Source organism: Chinchilla lanigera, unplaced genomic scaffold, assembly GCF_000276665.1.
Source record: "Chinchilla lanigera isolate Chin_1 unplaced genomic scaffold, ChiLan1.0 scaffold00052, whole genome shotgun sequence".
NCBI lineage: Eukaryota > Metazoa > Chordata > Mammalia > Rodentia > Chinchillidae > Chinchilla > Chinchilla lanigera.
This window is the reverse complement of record NW_004955453.1, coordinates 6,656,324-6,673,633: the sequence shown is the minus strand read 5'-3', so window position 1 is coordinate 6,673,633 and position 17,310 is coordinate 6,656,324. Positions and strand designations below refer to the sequence as shown.

Below are 17,310 nucleotides of genomic sequence, written 5' to 3'. Positions count from 1 at the left end.
TTGCACCTTTTTTTCAGTGTAATATCAGTGACATTTAATTCAAAGTTATAGGATGTATTTTGTTCAACTTCAATGATAGTGATTATTGTATTTGCATTTACAACCATGAATCTTGTTACCCTGCTAGCTTCATGAATGCTTCCAGACTAGATGACCTTCTCTGACTAGGAATCTCAGCCAGGTCATGATCCCGGAGCTTAAACAGACTCCCGGAATCTATGATTCCAATCATGATCAGGGCTTTCTTTCTCCTTATACTTGAAGTTAGGGTAATTCTAAAGAATTTTATATGGACTACTTTGTTGCTTTAGCTCTTTGATCGCTTTCTAAAAATTGTAATTTTCCGTATTCCTTGGATCAGAGTCTTTGGGAAATAGTGTCTGTAGCTGGAGGAGGACCGAGATATAAAACTTGTCTTCTTGGTCAGCTTAACCTCATTCATTTGGTTTAGCTTTGTGCTCTTCTGCCCTGATGCTCTTATGTCTTTGCTTTCTCCATTTGCATTCTTCAGAGAGCTCATCCGGTGGGAAGTAGAGCTCTTAGCCCTAAGTGGCTGGGCAGGAAGTGCTCAGGCCCAGTACTGACACCTTCCAATAAGAAGCATCAGCGGCTGAAATTGCCTTCCTTGTAATTCCCTGGTGGAGGTGGAAGTGCAAGTGTACTGGGACGTTAGTGAACTGCTGAATTTTGTTGACAGCTATGTTCAACTTATTTCTTGGAGCTAAACATTTAAAAGTCGTAGGCCCTTTGCAAATAATAAACAATAGGCATATGTCTCTGAAAAGATTATGCAGATTATTTCTTCATCTCTGTGTTTCTAAAGCCAGAACTTGTTTTGCTTAACTCTAGGACTAAAAATAAAGGTGGTACAATGTTCTCATCTGAAATTTCTACAGAAGGAGTAAGTTGGAACTGGCATTTCTTTAAGAAGTCTGAAATAAATAATTGCCTTACCTCAAATTCAAAATGCATTGTCAATTCTATTACACTTTTATGGAAAGAACTATCCAAATGACCGTGCTCCAACGATGCTTTGAACCTACACGGCCACAATTATACCATACACTGAAAGAACCAGCCCTTTGCAGGACACAGTGTGCTTACAGAGACCTTTACAATAAAGCAAAAAAGAAAAAAATCTTGAAAAACGACCTAGAAAAACAAAACATTTGATCCCAAATTCCAGTACTAAAGTATATTTAAACTGGATTGTTTTCAAATGAGTAAGTGGTATGGCTTATTATTATTTTTTACCTGAAAATCTCAATGAATAAAATTTACAAGCCAGCAAGCCATGGGACAGTAGTTTTAATTAGGAGGATAATATCTATTTACTCTGTCACATAAATGAGTTCAATTTGTTTTGGAAATTAAAATAAAGGTTATTCCCCACCTTCTATTATAAGTGTGTATCAAACAAGGTAGGTCATTTATTATCTCCAGAATTTAGTTTTTACAAGTTTTCGCATCAATAAAGTCCCTTTATGTCTAACAGGAGGAATACAACTTAATTAAAATTAATTAATTAATTTAACTCCAGTGGCCTGTGACTTATCCAGTCAAAGACGATTTACTCACCTATGGTTCTGGCAGACAGCTGTGTCTGTGCCTCCACTTTTGGCCACATCTGCGACCCTTTCTTCATTCACATGATCTGCTTCCGGTAAGGAGCTGCTTTCAGCAGGCAAAGGTTCGGGTTCCCTGGCACAGTCTTCTCTCTGGTCTGTTTCAATCTGAATCAAAGGCACACCCCCGGAGCAAAGGGACCACCTGGCGTGGCTTAAAGGACCAGCATCAGGGCACAAGGAATTTTCCTTTTTAGAATCTAAATCATCGGTGTCTGTAAGAGGAGCAGTTTCGCTTGGAGAGGACACTCGGGGGTGTTTGCTTTCCATAACAGAGTCCTTCCTTGGGAAATCAACAGACTCCTGAACAAGCAGAGTTGGGCCACAGGGCACTCTGCTTGCAGCTAATCTGTTTGCACACTTTTCCCCTTGCGAGGGAGAACTGCCAGAAACAGGACTGGCATCAGCGGTCTCCACATCATCCGCGATAATTTTGTTCTTCCGCATGAGGGCCTCGATGGAGTTTGCCCACGTCTCATGAATTAACATGTTTGTGATCTGGTCAGTCCCTCCTCTTCGATACAAGCATGAGTCAGATTTGCAGAGACCAGATGAGGAGGTGCTACTGACGGTCTGCACGCTCAGGAAACCTTGTGAGCAGTTTTGGGCAAAGCCATCTAAAGAGTTGGCTTTGACCGGTGCATTCACTGTTAACCTGGCGCACGGGGATCTGCTGTCCGGCATGGATGACTGCCTGTAACAAAGCGGGGCTCGCAGAGAAGGAGACAGGAAACCAGTGCTCCACTCCTGGCTGCTTCGTCTGGAGGAGGTGCTGTCTTTGCTTTCTCTTTCGATGTCCCTCAGCATGTACCTGTAGAACTCCTCCGTTATACTCTCCGTGCTGGACTGCTTAGAGGGACAGCTTGACTTCACGCCGAGGTGGTCATTTTTCCGGCAGGCCTGTAACATTGCTGAGTTCAGAATGCTGCTGGCGTTCTTGCCAGCGTAGTAATCCAGCAGGAGCTCAAACCCTCTCCCTTCATTTTCCATCTGGTTCACCATGAACCTGGAAAACTCCTCAGTGATGCTCTCACAGCTGGATTGTTTGGAGACAGAGCTGTCTCTGCTGACTGGCTGGCTTAGGGTGCTCATCAGACCCAGGCTGTTCACGTAGGCCCTGGCCTCAGAGTCCTCCTCTGGGATGCTTTCGCAGCTGGACGCCTTCGGCCGGTTCCACCTGTCACCACTCAGTAAGCGATTTCGGGAATAGCTCTGGGCTTGCCACACGCCATCCACCATGGAGAACTCCGTAAGGTTCATGATCTTGGCTGCCACCTCATTTGCAAAAATGCTGACAGAATCCTGGACATCCTCAAGGTTCATAGACTCGTCCACGACCCTGTTCATGAGCTTCTCTTTAAGTTCAGGGTGCTCGTCGGTTTTCCTCTTGATCTCACTGAGCCTCGGTGGCTTGTGCTTCCTCAGGGTGCCACCACTGCCGTGGCTTTCCTTCTTTCTCTTCAGAGATTGGCAGGGTACGTTTGGTGTCATCAGAAACTCATTCCCTCTTTTCCATGCACAAAACCAGGGTTGTTTTCCATTGGAGTTGTCAAGGCAGATAGCTGCAATTTCAGTTGCCATGGAGACAACTGTCTCTGCTAATTCCTCCGCGAAGTCTGCAATGCAGTAGAGGGCTGTGTGCTTTGCTTCTAGCACGGGTTGAGCTGGAAGCACCAGGTCATCCGCTAACAAGGACAGGTTACCTTGGACATTGTTCTGAGATGTGGCACAGCTGCCCTTCTCTTGGGGGTTGAGGTCAATGCTGTCCTCCGCACTCCCAGAACTGCTTCTGCATTTTCCCACTGCTGGTGTCCTTTCTGCTCCTGAAGAAGCTCTACGTTCATTCCCCTTGTGACTGGGTGTCTGCTGAGGGGTCTTTGTATCCTCTCCCACCATTCCTTTCAGATGCATTCCCTTGGGAGATGTTTTAGCAGTAAAAGAATCCAGCACTTGGTGACTACATGACAATTCGGATGGCAGTGTGGGGTTCTTGAATGGGCCCGGCCTCACTCCACTCTTCTGTTGCTTTGGATACACGTCATCCATAAGATCATCTATGGTGAGACTAGTGCTGTGGGGACTATGAGGCAGATGGCCACTGGAGTATTCTGTAGCTTTTGCCCATGCTTGACCAGCAGTCTGATCAAACGACTGGCAGCCTAGGGCTTCTGTCTCTAGCCATCTGATGGTCTCCTTGGAAAGGACAGTAGGACACTCACCAAGCTTCACAATGTGGCTCATCTTCTTGAAAGTGAAGCAGATCACACTGTGTAGCAGTTGATTTGTGCTTTCCATGAGGGTGCCCAGGGAGTCAAACTCAGGTCTGCCATTGTTGGGGTGGACTTTTTTATTTTTCTGGTGAACTTCATCAATGGAATGCTTCAGGATAACATTGGACAGGGTCTGCGCCAGGTCATTCCTGAGGATGTTTTCTGAGCACAAGGTCTGAGGCTTTGAAGCAGTTTCTATGATTCTCCTGTTCACAGAATCCATGAGGTCTCCGATGCCGCCGTAGGATCCAGGCCTGGTTAAAACCAGAGCTGCCTCTGTGAGCAAAGCCTCTGCAATGGCTTCCTTTTCCAGCTCCATGCTCTTCTCTGTCCCTAAACCACAAAGCGGAGAGGTGGCTTCAGATGCCTCAGCTACAGGCAAGAGGCCACTCGGGGCCACCGGGCATGACACCCCTTCTCTCTCACCCAGGCTACAGACAGCGACAGCACTGGCCACCTGAGTCATCCCACACAAAGCGGATGGGAAGGAGTAGTCACTGATGGAAGGTTCTTTGAATCCTGGGGATTCCTGAGTTTGCAGCTCTCCACTGTCTTCCAGGGTGCAGTTTGACACTGAGGATCCCTGCTCCATCGTGAGTCTTTCTGTGGCCTGTGGACTGGAAATCGTTCCAATCACAGTGGCTGCGCAAGCTAATGCTATTTCTAAAGCACTCTGAGGGTGTCTGCTGGGGTTCTCCCCAGGGAGAACACTTGTGGCATCAACAGAAATGTCAGCGTCAGGCCAGGAGGAGACACCAGCGTCAGGGGTAGCATCACCGCCATCTGGACTCTGTACAATGACGATTTTGGGGAGCTCATTCCACGACCTGGCAGCCACTGCATCATTTGTGGAGCAGCCACTGGGAAACAGAGCACTTTCTACGGGAGCGCTGACTGCAGGCTCTGGGGGCAGTGCAGGCTGAGCCTGAGATAATCTGATAAATGCATCTTGCAGCACGGATTCGGCTAAGTTTGTAGCATACTCTCCAGTGGTAGCTTCTCCGTCTTGGACAGGAGGAAGAGAATTTCTTGGGCCTTCGTGGTCCCCTGGCTCTAGGGTGCCACCCTGCTCAGTGACAGTGGCACCTGCAGCAGGCACACCTTTCTCAACCATCGTGGAGAAATGGGCATCCCTTGAAATGTCCAGTGCTTGGGATTTTTCTACTTGATCTTCAAAATTGTCTGAATAATGATTTGTGGCTGGTTGCTCATTCCCCACAGAGTCACTGCTCACCTGTAAGGGCTTGGGTGATGAATCCGGCCTTTGGAAGGCTGTGTTTTCTAGAGATTCTGTTTTAATCAATTGTGTATGATATTTGCTAACACATTTGTTTTCCAAAACACAAAAGAGCTTCTCCTTCTTGTCATCCCATTCTGCCTGAGTGGTTTCCCTTGGCTTTTTACTTTCAAAAACATTGGTTGATACATTTATATTTTCATAACCTAGTGAAGAAAAAAATGAGATCTACTATTATTTTTTTGGATAGCAGGTTGCCATGAGACCATATTCATAAGTGAAATAAATCAGACTCACATGTATAAATATCCTATTGTCTCCCTAGAAACTAAAAGAATGAATAAAATGCAAAAGGTACAACAGGTATTGTGAAAGGGAAAGAAACTGCTCAGAAGGAAAGAACAACTGGGGTGGGGGAAAGGAGAAAAGAAGGAAGGGAAAATATATATATACACAAGATAGCTAAGATCATTGTACTACCAATTTCTATTAGTTTATTGAAAGGAACAGTTAGTGTTTATATTGTCTGATCAATTTTACACGCCTGTACCTGGTAATCTGAGCAACTACTTTGAAGGTAACAATATGCAATATAGCAACCATTGTTAATTTCCAATTATCTTGTTTTGAAATTCTGTATTATTTTTATAGTTTTTAAAATTTTCTTTAAAAAAGTAATAATAATTATTTTCTAAAATGGCCTTAAAGTACCAGCTGTCTCTCTGTCTTCAAATATACTGTTGAGTATGTTTCTTTAAGAAAAGTGAGTTTGAAAAAGAGTTTCAGATTCCATTATGGAGTGTCCCAGAACAAAATTGGTTTCATTGTAGACATAAGTGCAAATGCTAGGGCAGAAAGTACTTAGGACCTGAAACCCAGTCACCATTCTTCTGGGGAAAGCAACACAAATAGCTGCATCTTAGAATTTTCCAGAGGGTTGAGAGGAGGAGAAAGGATGTTTAGAATTAAATCTATTGCACAGATTTACTTGGAGGTTTGCACAGAACTTGCCTTGGGAAAAAACAATACCTGGGACTTTCTTTTGTCTGTAGATAATAGCGGGGGTGGGGGGGAACCCATTTCTTGAGCTCCACTTATGAACTAATGACTGAAAAAGTTAAGTGTCAAGCACTTCTTTGGTTAATGCCCTTTACTTTCACAGCAGTCATTAGCTATGGGTACTGTTGGACTCTGAAATTACGGATAAGGCAACATCAAGCCTGAAAAAGGTTAGAAAGATGGCTGTAAGTCTCATACATGCTTTTTATGGAACTCTCAGGGAAGATGACTCTCCTCCCATCAACAGCCTCTGCCTCAAGGCAGGAAGGAAAATTTCCCTTTAAAACACACAGATTTCTTCCAGCATCCCAAAGGCATCTTTTGGGAGTCTGCTCCATCCCTCTTCATCTTCTGAGTGCAAGGTCGTGAGTTCGGTTCCCGGCACCGGAGAAAAACAAAAAAACAACAACATCTTCTGAGTGCAGTAGTCAGCATCTTTGCCAGTGCTTTCTTTCTTTCCTTCCTTCCTTCCTTCCTTCCTTCCTTCCTTCCTTCCTTCCTTTCTTATGAATCAGTGAGTGAATACTGCAATGTTGTCACCTAATCAACCTGGACTTAAACTGTTTTGAAACTTCTCCAAGACATTTTTATATGGTAACGAATGCCGGGGTGCACATTGGTTTTTATTGGGACATTCTCACCATTCCTACATTCTTCCACCTCGCTCTCCTCCTCCAGGTGCTCAGAGGCAGTGAGGAAGTCTTCCTCGATTGAGGACCAGGAACAGTTTGTGTCATCCTCCAGTTTCAAGATGTTTGTTTCCTGGTGGAGCTGCCGCTCTTGCACCAACTCCAGTCCAATCAAGAATTTATTGATTTCAAAGATGATGCAGTTGGTACTGTTCGGTCTGTTCCCTCTTGCACACTGGACCAAGCAGATGTCGGGCAGCCAAGGGCACTAAAAGCAGAGAGAAAAGGAGACATCATTCAAAAGGGGTGGGGGAAGTTTTGCTTCTAACTTTTCTCTTACCAGCCAACATCTGTTAAAAGAAGTGGGGAATCTTAAAAATATTTGAAATATCTTCTGGGCTTAGATGGACGAACTTCTTAAAAAACATTCAAGTGGCATTTGGGAATCCAAGATCTCTAGGTCTCCAAGGTCTCTAGGAGGAAGTTTTATTTGCAAGAAAATAGAGAGCAGCTGTATCACATATTTTGTTTTCCCTGGCCAAAGCAAAAATTAAACTGCAAAGTTCAACAGCCAAAGATGGTTTTATTCAGGCTACTGAACTAGGGAAGAAAAGCCAGAACTCAAGCTCTAATTCTCCCAAAGCAGAAGGCAACAGGATTGTTAAGAGCCGGAGTTAGTGGAAGACCTTAGCTCCTCTCTGTTTGCTAGTTGGCTTTACCCAAAAGCAAAGTCAACTTTCTTGTATGTTCAGGACAAGTATTACTTTTGCAACTTGGAGCAAGGTGCCGACAGAACTTAAGTTCCTACCCTTCTACAGAGACTGGAAGATGGGAGCATTAACGTCCTGACAGTTGATGGGTCGCTCAGGGGTAAAAACAATTTAAGTTTGAACGATATGAAGTTTCCATACTTGTAGGTCAACACAGTTGTATATTGACCATTTCATATTATTCAAATTAAATATATATATTAAAGTGTTGGAGGTGTCAAAGAGACATTAACAAAGTAATATGGACAGTGGAGCAACACTTCAAGACAGACTTAGAGAAGGGATTTTACTACATGTGCACTGTTACACACCTTTGATATTAGGGCAGCCTTTTCAAATACTGCCTGTAGCCAGGCATGGTGGCTTATACCTGTAATCCCAGAACTCTGGCTCACAAGTTTGAGCTCAGTTTGGGTTCTTTAGCAACTTGTTGAGAACCTGTCTCAAGATTAAAGAAAAAAAATTTAAAAGGTTAAGGCAGTAGCTCAGTGCAAAGGTGTTTTTAACCCCCAGCACTGCAAAAACAAAAACACACACAAAAAACACCTTTCTGGAAGTAAACAAATATCCTGGGAATCTTAGCTAAATGAAGGCCAAACAATATAGCCTCTAAGACAATGGCAGATATCATTATAGAAGTGTGATGGTAGTTTCTTGAGTGTTTAGCCTAACTTATCATGTTCAGTTTGAACATTTGATTTATCAGGTTGCTAGCACCATTGCTCTTTTACAGGGGAGAGAACAGGGATACACACAGAAAGACTAACCAGTCTTTTCAAGGTTATACAAGCATAAAGTAGAAGGGCCAGCACTGCAGTTCAGGCTTTTTGGATTCTAATTCCAGATCTCTCTGATGTCCTGGTCCAGAAAACAAAGATATAGTGTCCAAAGAAGATCCATGAACTTTGGTAAGGATGCAAGGCCACACCTGGGTCTCTACGAATTCATGCATGTGCAATAAATGACGCCTTCATTTCCTAGGACACCCGCAGGAGTAGACCTTACTGTTGCAGATAATATGCTTACAGAAATTTGCTTTTGTGGAAACCCCCGATTTTACTTGTATTTTTGACTTAGTATTTTACTTAACTATTAGCTATCACATGGTCTTTGTGGTTATTATTTTTCCTATGGATTTTTAGAGTTTATCTTAGGGCTGCACTAAGGGAGCTCTCTATTTGTGGCTCACTGGTATTATTTGTTCATTAGTCTTTTGAGACATATGTAAGTGCACAGCTGTATACCTGTTTACATGTATTTAATAATAACCACAGGAAATAAAGTTCAAGAGAATACTTGACTGTAAACCCAGTGAAAATAAAATGGTTAAGTTTTTGCCACTGTCTTCCTAGCACCTAGACAAATGTTGAACACTTTGTAGGTATGTAAAGAAATATTTGTTAAATGAATACAGGAATGATTGAGAGATGCTATAGAATTTTTTACATTTTACCAATTGTGTTATTTAATTATATAAAAGAGTGTAACGATATATAAAAAAAGCAAGGAAAATTTGCTAAGCTTAAAAACAAAGATGTGAATAAACAAAGAGGAAAGTTCTCACAAGGAAAAAAATTCTTAAGAGGCAGAAAAGGTAAATTATTGACATTATTCCTGCAACATTATTGTACTTCCTTTGGCCAAAGGAACATAGCCGGTTGGTAATTGGATCATACTCTTGGTGCTCCTCATACTCCACCCAGATATCTCATTTCAGTTTTGTTAGTGTTTTGTTTCTACTTTGTCTGCTTTAATTTTTTGAATACAAAAAGAAAGTACTTTGAATTTGGACAGACCTTTGTACCTTTCCAATTGCTTTCATAGTATTTCATTAAATTATCATTATTATTATTACTAAAATTTCCAAGAAATTTATTTTAAAATCTCCACTTTATAAAGTAGGATGAAGACAACAATAGGTAATATAACAACCACTGTTAAGTCCTATCATTTTTATTCTGAAACCCTGTGTCATTTTTATTGTTTTTGCCTCATTTTGTTTTTGTCTGTGTTGTTGATATTTTGCTAGTGTTCTTTTTTCTTTTTAAAAATTATCATTCTCTTTAAAATACAAAATACAAAACAGGAAATGAAAGTTAAGATAAATAAAGTAACATCTTATCTGGATTCCTAACTAATCTATTCACCTGATTAGTAAAGTCTTCTTTAATATCATAATTTCCTGGTGCGAAATGGCTTGTTTATTCATTTATACCCCTAATATGTCTGATTCAGACCCTTCTGGACTTACCCAGCTCAAGTTTCCCCTGCCAATCTTTCTGTCCTTATTTCTGAGTAAATATGCCACCAACTTCAAGGACATAAAGCAGAGAATATCCTTAAACAAGAAAGTACCTGCTATAGTTGGCTGGGATAAGGTTCAGCATTGAAGTGCTCCCCCTGTATTGCTGATCTTTTAAAACATATGGGTTAAATACTTACAACATGATTTAGCAGCTCTGGGGGCTTGCAGAAGGTGGGGTGATGCATAGCAAGTGATGGAGGTCCTTATAGTAAAAAGTTTGAAATGTGTCAGAGTGATGTAGTTCACAGGTGGTGATAGACCTTAGATGGAGAAGTACGCAAAGTGATGAATGTCTTTTTTCTTTCTATGTTTGCTTTGAACAGGGCCTCTCTCTGTTCTCTTGAACCTTTGGGAGATCCTCTGGCCTCAGTATTGTGGGTAGCTGGGACTACAGGCCTGAGCCTGTGCCATAGTCACTGGCTTTGAACACATTTTTAAAGGATGATCTTTATGAGTTCTTGGCAATTTGGCTTTCCTGATCTCAAAGAATATCTTTGTTGCTTTTGAGACCCAGCATCATTTGCCCTTCTGGTTCTCAAACCTACCTGGTAGGGTACTATTTCCAAGTAATTCAGGAGGAGTTCATTTATCTCCAACTCCATGGGTCACCATGTGACTCAGGGCTGCCTGATATGAACTGTGTGTAATTGGCTACGAAATGAGCAGAGAACACGTGAGAATCTGTGAGACTCAGTGAGACTCCTGCTGGGCGCCATCGAGAAGGGGCTCCTTGTGGCAAGAGCTTATTTATAACAGGACTGGCAAAGAGAAGGCAGAAAAGAGAAAACCCACATCCTTATGACATTGTTCCAATCCCTGTGTCTGATCTTCCCAGTGGACTTGTTTAGTTATAGGAGACAATATATTCTCTTTGTGTTTAAGCCAATTTTCTGCCATGTTTAATTAAAAATCCTAACTGGGGTTGATCAGCATGTAGGAAGTTCAACTCAGGGTCAGGTCCAATTAAAGTGAGTATCAATTTTCCTAGGGAAATTGGAAGGAAGTTGAATTTTCCAGTAATACCTGTACTTGGTAAAAGCTACTAAAAGTATTGTATAAAGTTGAGAAACTTAGTAAAAAATGTACGGATGGTATAAAGAAAATAGGAATAAAATCTTCATTATATGCTATATTTTAAGGATATAGTGTACATTTTGGTGACAAACCAAAAATTACATGGGATTCATGTAAAATTTATAGTACACAATCTTGTTACTAGCTACAAAATCAGGGATTTATAAGTATCTAGTGATAAGGCCTTCTCACATGTTAATTGATTTATCACAATGTTTACAGAAATCATCACTATAAAACCAAAAATTTAGGAATAAACATTTTTACATAACAGTATTTTTGCAGAAGAGACATAATTTTAATTGTATTTTTGTACTATGTTGTGCTTAAAATTTTACACTTCCTTCTTTTGTAAAAAGAATTGTTGTCTTCACAAAAAAAAACAAAAAAAACAAAAAAAACAAAAAAACAAGGGGCTGGGGATTTAGCTCAGCGGCAAAAGCGCCTGCCTGGCAAGCGCAAGCTTGTGAGTTCGGTTCCCGGTACCGGAGAAAAACCAAAAAAAAAAAAAAAAGAATTGTTGTCTTCAAATTAGTTGTTCAGATTACCAGATATAAGCATGCAAAGTTGCTAAAACAATAAAGCATTAACTGTTCATTTCAATAAACCACTAGATATCAGCAGTACAGTTATCCCCGCCATGCTTCTGTATACATGTATATATTTTCCCTTCCTTCCTTTCCTTTTCTCCTTTCCCTCATCGCAGTTGTTTCCCTTTTGAGTAATTCCTTTCTCTTTCCCAATGAATTCCTATCATCTTGTTTGGTGAAACTCTGCATCATTTATATTTTTTTTGTTTTTATTTTTTATTCTATTTAATGGTTTGATTTATCTTGCATTCTTACATCTGGTAATCTGACCAACTTTGTTGAAGATAAAAATATGTAATATAACAACTGTTATATTACATATAACAATATAACTGTTATATTACATATAACAATATAACTGTTATAACAATATAACTGTTAGTCCCTATCAAGTACAGTGTATCACCATGAATTGGAGAAGATAATAGAAATTTGGACATAATACAAGGGAAACTCTACCAAACTCAGAGTAGCAATATTTGGGAGAAATACAAATGAAGAGTACTATCAAGTACAAAGGTATCATTGATTATGATATTGTGGGTGGTTGCATGTAGCATATGCTTTGGCTTCATATCAGTCTGCAATGAGGCAACTGTAGATAATTTATCCTTAGGCGAATGACTGAGAATTTAAGTTTCTTACCTGTGAAACTTGGAAATCTGCCTGGAGATTTCCCGATGCTAAGCCACTTAGGAGAACAATTTCATTTTCTTTTGGCTGTTGGACATTCATGGAGCTGATAAGTTTTGGAAGATCTGGTGAAACATTGACCAGTTTCTGCAGAGAAAGAATCTTTGTTAGCTAAGATGATTTCTTTTCACTTCTAAAATACCTCCCCCACACTATTTTACATGTGAAGATGATTTACTCATACTACAGATTACTTAATATACTAAGAGTATCACTGGAAGAAGTTGTATAAAATTAAAGTGTAAGAGTTAAGGTAAGAATAAAAAATTTAAGCTTTAAAAACTCTTCAGTTCTAAATTTTCCAAAGTGAACATTTGACAAATACTGTCACACCATAGATAGAAACAGTGGCTTGGAAATGATTTTCCTTTAAGACTTTGATTTAGAGGACTGTTTCTGGATAATCTTCTATTCTAATAGTCAATCACAATAATAATAAATGACTAACACTGATTTTACTTTGACTATGTAGTAAGCACTATGTTAAAGACTGTATATACGTTACATCTTACTGCATTTAATTTACACAAGAGCCCTATTTGGATTTCATACCATTATTACTTATATTTTATACCTAGGCACCTAAAGCCCAAAGATGAGAGATCTGCACGAATCAGTGCCGGTGTGCCTGCTGAAAGCTCTATCAGAAGGCTGTCTCAAGAAACTCACATGAGCTCTTCCAACCCAGAGTTCTTGCAGTGCCAAGTTGCTTTTATCCTCCCTGCTGTCCCTTTGATGGACTCTGCACAATAATTCCATCAAATGGAATGGTATGTACAATTTATTTTAAAAAATCGTTGTAGCTCTACACAGGTGATGGTATTTGGAGCTTGGTGAAAATTTCTAAGGGATAACCTGTGAAAGCAACTGGGTTTAAGAAGCAACAGTGCCTGACAGCCAAGAAAAGGTATAGGAATAAGTGAATAATTGCAGCCATTGGTTACAAAATAATTGGGTGCTGAGTTCCGTACATTTGGCCTATTGTTCCATGGTAATCAAGCTGCAAATGGCGTGCTGTTATGCATTAAAGAGTATTACACCAAAGGGTGAGGTCAAACCCCAACAGCTTGGGGTATGGAATTAATTCTTCCCCTTGTAGGGAAGGCTGTGTTTCCAAAACCTAACTGGATCTTCAAGTGCTTACACGTTGTAAAGGATCTACATCAGCTTGCTCACAACCTCAGGTGAGCTTGGCGAGATCAGCTCCTGCATGGTTGAACAAAAAAGTTGTAGCCCCAGGGGCTGGGGATTTAGCTCAGCGGCAAAATACCTGCCTGGCAAGCACAAGGTTGTGAGTTCGGTTCCCGGTACCGGAAAAAAAAAAAAAAAAAAAAAAAAAAGTTGTAGCCCTAGATGAGTGCAGGACAAGAAAGGCACTGCTCGAGGTAACATTTCATGAAAGCTGCAGGAAGGAGCTAATAGAGGCACAGAGGAGTGCAGGCTGGAAGGAATCGGGTCTTATAAACACTTTGGAAAAGTCCGGTCAGACAGCGCTTGAGCATAATGGAAGAAAAGAGTCGCTCCGGGAAGTGCTAGGGAGTGAGAGAAAGTTCCTGACTGAACTATGCTGCCTATATGGAAAAGCAAGCTTAACAAATGTAAGAAGAGCAAACTGCACGGGGTAGTCTCAAGGGCAGGTCAGGGAAATAGATGTGATGAAGCCACCTGATGGAAGAGCCCCTTCCAAAACGAGCATCATTTACAGATGAACCCTTGTCAGGAGCTCCTGGAAGCTCGAGTTCCAGAGTTACCTGCTGCAGGTGCTCTGTGCTACACGCATCCTTGTTCACATCCAGGTTCACAAAGCAGACCTGGGAAAGAGAGCAGCAAAGAGTCAATTAAATGCAAAACCTGCCAGTCCTTTCAGAAGAAAGCAGAAAGCTCTCAGCTCTTGTTCACTGTTACATCAAGCACTTCTGTCCACTCGCTCTTCTTCCTCTGGGTCTGCTTTTAATACCTGTGTGATGAGCAGATTTTCCTTTGCCTCTGTGCACACGTGCATTGCAAAGTTTAAAACCTTCTGCAGATTGTGTCTTTGTGGGTCATTTTAGATAAATTTTTGAATGAGTGGCAAAACAAGAGGAACAATATTAAATAGTTTCAAACAACAGTAAATTATTGTGATTTAAGTTCCAGGCATATCACATAGACAGAAAACTACCTTGAGCATTCAGATGGGGCTGGAGAGCAAAAGCTTAAGGAAATGTTTCAAAGAGGTGACACATGCTCCTGAAAGAGTGTTTTTTTTTTTTAAAGTCTTGAAAGAGTATAGGAAAAGGGGGAGATGTCCCTAGCAGGGTGGAGGGCAGCAGTAGTGCTTCAAGGTGAGAAAAAGAAACATGTAGTCAAAAAAGAAGAGAGGAAGAGTCTGGTTGTGATCCAGGCAAGCAGCAGAAGGGAAGTGTTAGAAACCACGTCTTGGGAGGATTATGTTAGGTGAGGTAATATGAATGAAATTTTTTGTCTTGCTAAAATCATCCAAAGGTTTTTAGTCTTATGTAGTGGCTTTGATCATCTGAAACAGAGGATGTGAAATACTAGGAAATTTATTTAGACATTTGGTTTTATGAGATACCTGCAGATACATGGGACGTTCTCATTTCAATTAGCTGTCAGACAGAAAGAAATCATAACCCTTTTCTGCTTGAGAGAAAAAGACAAAACAAAGCAAACAAACGAAAGGAAAAATGATTGGAAGTTTTTGAGAACACCTTTTAAAAGTAGAGCAATTTACTCCTTGCTGAAGTATGAATGTCATTACTGCTTTATTCCCAAAGTGAGGTTTTTTTTCCAAGTGTTACAGGCTCCCAGATCCCACAGCGCATCTCTTGAATAGTGTCTGCCTGTGTGATAATCTGAGGTGGGCAAGAAATGCTGCCTACACTCTCCTTCCCAGATTCCTTTCCTCTGTAATGTTAGGGAGGAATTGAGCAGAAGTCCCTCTGCAGGCAGACCTGGTAGAAGCATAAGTAGTAGGTAGAAGCAGTTCATGATCTAGAGCGGTTTGAAATTATTCATACAATAATTGCAATTTTGCCTCTGGAAACTAGTTCAATATCCTTTAATACTCAAGGACTTTTCATCAAGATGCATCTAAAGACGGCAGTTATTGAATTACTGGGACAATTTCCCATTCATATTAAGGACAGCTCCATTACCTTGCCCTTGGGCATCGAAAAGCTCTTCTTATTCCATATCTCAGTGGGAGAGGGCAAAACAGAGTCCAGAGACCAAGCAAAGGCATCCACAATAATAATTTTCTTCATTCTTGGCTACCATGTGAACTTTGGCTAGCCTCTGATAAAAATCCTTTACAGTTGTTGGGGGACCAAGATAGAAGCAAAGCCAGATACAAATCAGCCTCTTATTTACACCTTGCAAGCACATCTCCCTGTGTCCTGGTGGTGTAGGATAATCCAGGGTGTTTAGGGCCTGATGTATGTACGGCTTGGGGAAACCTTCTTTAAGAAATGGAGTAACAAAATTTTCATTCGATATAAAATGAATATTTATTTTTTTCAAAGAAAGAAGAAATCACAACAATACTCAAATTTGAAAAGCTTGAAATGTCACAAGTACTGAAAACTTCCAGAATGGTAATATTTTAACTAATCAACTGACCAAATATACCTCCATAGTACTTTTTCCCCATGTAGTTTTGGCTGCTTTCACTTCTACCATCTTTTCATATGATGGGAATTTTATAGTATCATTTTCTCTATGGAGAATAGAAAGAACATCCTGTCTTCTCTTAATACGATTGATTGAATTTTATCAGTTAAACAGAATTTTATTGACAATACCTTGTACTCTTTTAGCTTACTATCAAATTTAGTGCAAAACTACTACTAAATTTCTTTCTTATATGAGCTGTTACAGGCACACTTACTATTTGTAGGATCATTCTGTTTTTGTGTTCTATAAACATAAACATTTAATTCTACAATGACTGATTCTACAGTGAATCCAAGCTCCTGCTTCCCAGGAGCTCCAGACGTTCTTGCTTAAGAACTCTAACTTTTACGGTCACATGCTGAATACTAATCTTCCATCTTTATTATGGTTTTAAATTAAAACATTGGAAGAACAAATATCACTGAGAAAGTGGTGTCTCTTTTATGATTTTCATACCTACGTAATCTGATAAAATAGTCTTCAAAATTCTCTCTATATAGTAGAACTCTGTGCATCAGCTATATACTACTTTGTTGGGCATTATGGGTTATTTTAGTCAAGGAATCTTCATTATTTCTTTTATTTATAATTCCTTTTTCATAAACAGAGTTTAGTAGATTTTTTAAAAATAAACTTTTGCTGTGAAATGTTATTAGTTTCTTATAAAATATATTTTTGTGAAAGGCTATTATGAAAAGGAATCTGACATCAATATCTAGTAAAACAGGACGGAGTAGCATAATTTTTAAGTGGTTTGCAATTCACAGTAACTTCTGTAAGGCAACTGCATCTACAAAACAAGTCAGATAAAAACAGTACTACTGTATCAGTTAAAAAAAAAAAGGCTTGATTTTTGAATTGAGTCAAAAACAAATGAAAGGAGCTTGATTGTCAGCATCAAACCCAGACCATGGACAGTTTCATGTTTCCATGTGTTAATTTTAGTTGACATTTTAGACTGTTGAGGGCCAGGGATATAGCTCAGTGGCACAGTGCCTGCTTAGAAAGTGCAAGGTCTTGAGTTTGATTCCCGGTAACAAAAAAAGAAGATGAAAAAGTTTACTACCTTTGTCCTGGTACCAAAAAAACCCCACACAAAACAAACAAACAAACAAACAAACAGAAAACAAATAATAATAGACTGCTGAAAGAGTCAAATGTAAGAGGCAAGAAAGGTCAGTGTACTATGTACCAATTTGGGGCAGATTACACTGACACCTTTGACTTCCTCTGCTGAGAACTTTCCCATTTCTCTTGAAGTCAGTTAAAATCCAATAAGGAAATCATTTTTATGACGATTCTGCTTTGAAATTGTTAATCAAGACTCATACCACCGCGATTCCCAGCCGAAAAGCGCGCAAAGAGCCAGGTAGGCCGCACCCA

At 40.2% G+C, this 17,310-nt stretch overlaps 1 protein-coding gene across 5 annotated transcripts in view; it reads right to left on the bottom strand.

Moving 5' to 3' along the window:
• Sphkap (SPHK1 interactor, AKAP domain containing) overlaps positions 1-17,310 on the bottom strand; it is a 170,394-nt gene that overhangs the window by 27,556 nt on the left and 125,528 nt on the right. For all 5 annotated transcript variants that reach the window (XM_013519984.1, XM_013519983.1, XM_013519982.1 and 2 more), the window contains 4 exons: positions 14,004-14,063; positions 12,205-12,339; positions 6,833-7,088; positions 1,579-5,338 (listed from right to left, as the gene is read on the bottom strand). In XM_013519984.1, coding sequence (XP_013375438.1) covers positions 1,579-5,338; positions 6,833-7,088; positions 12,205-12,339; positions 14,004-14,063 — 4,211 coding nt within the window. The remainder of the gene's footprint in view (positions 1-1,578; positions 5,339-6,832; positions 7,089-12,204; positions 12,340-14,003; positions 14,064-17,310) is intronic.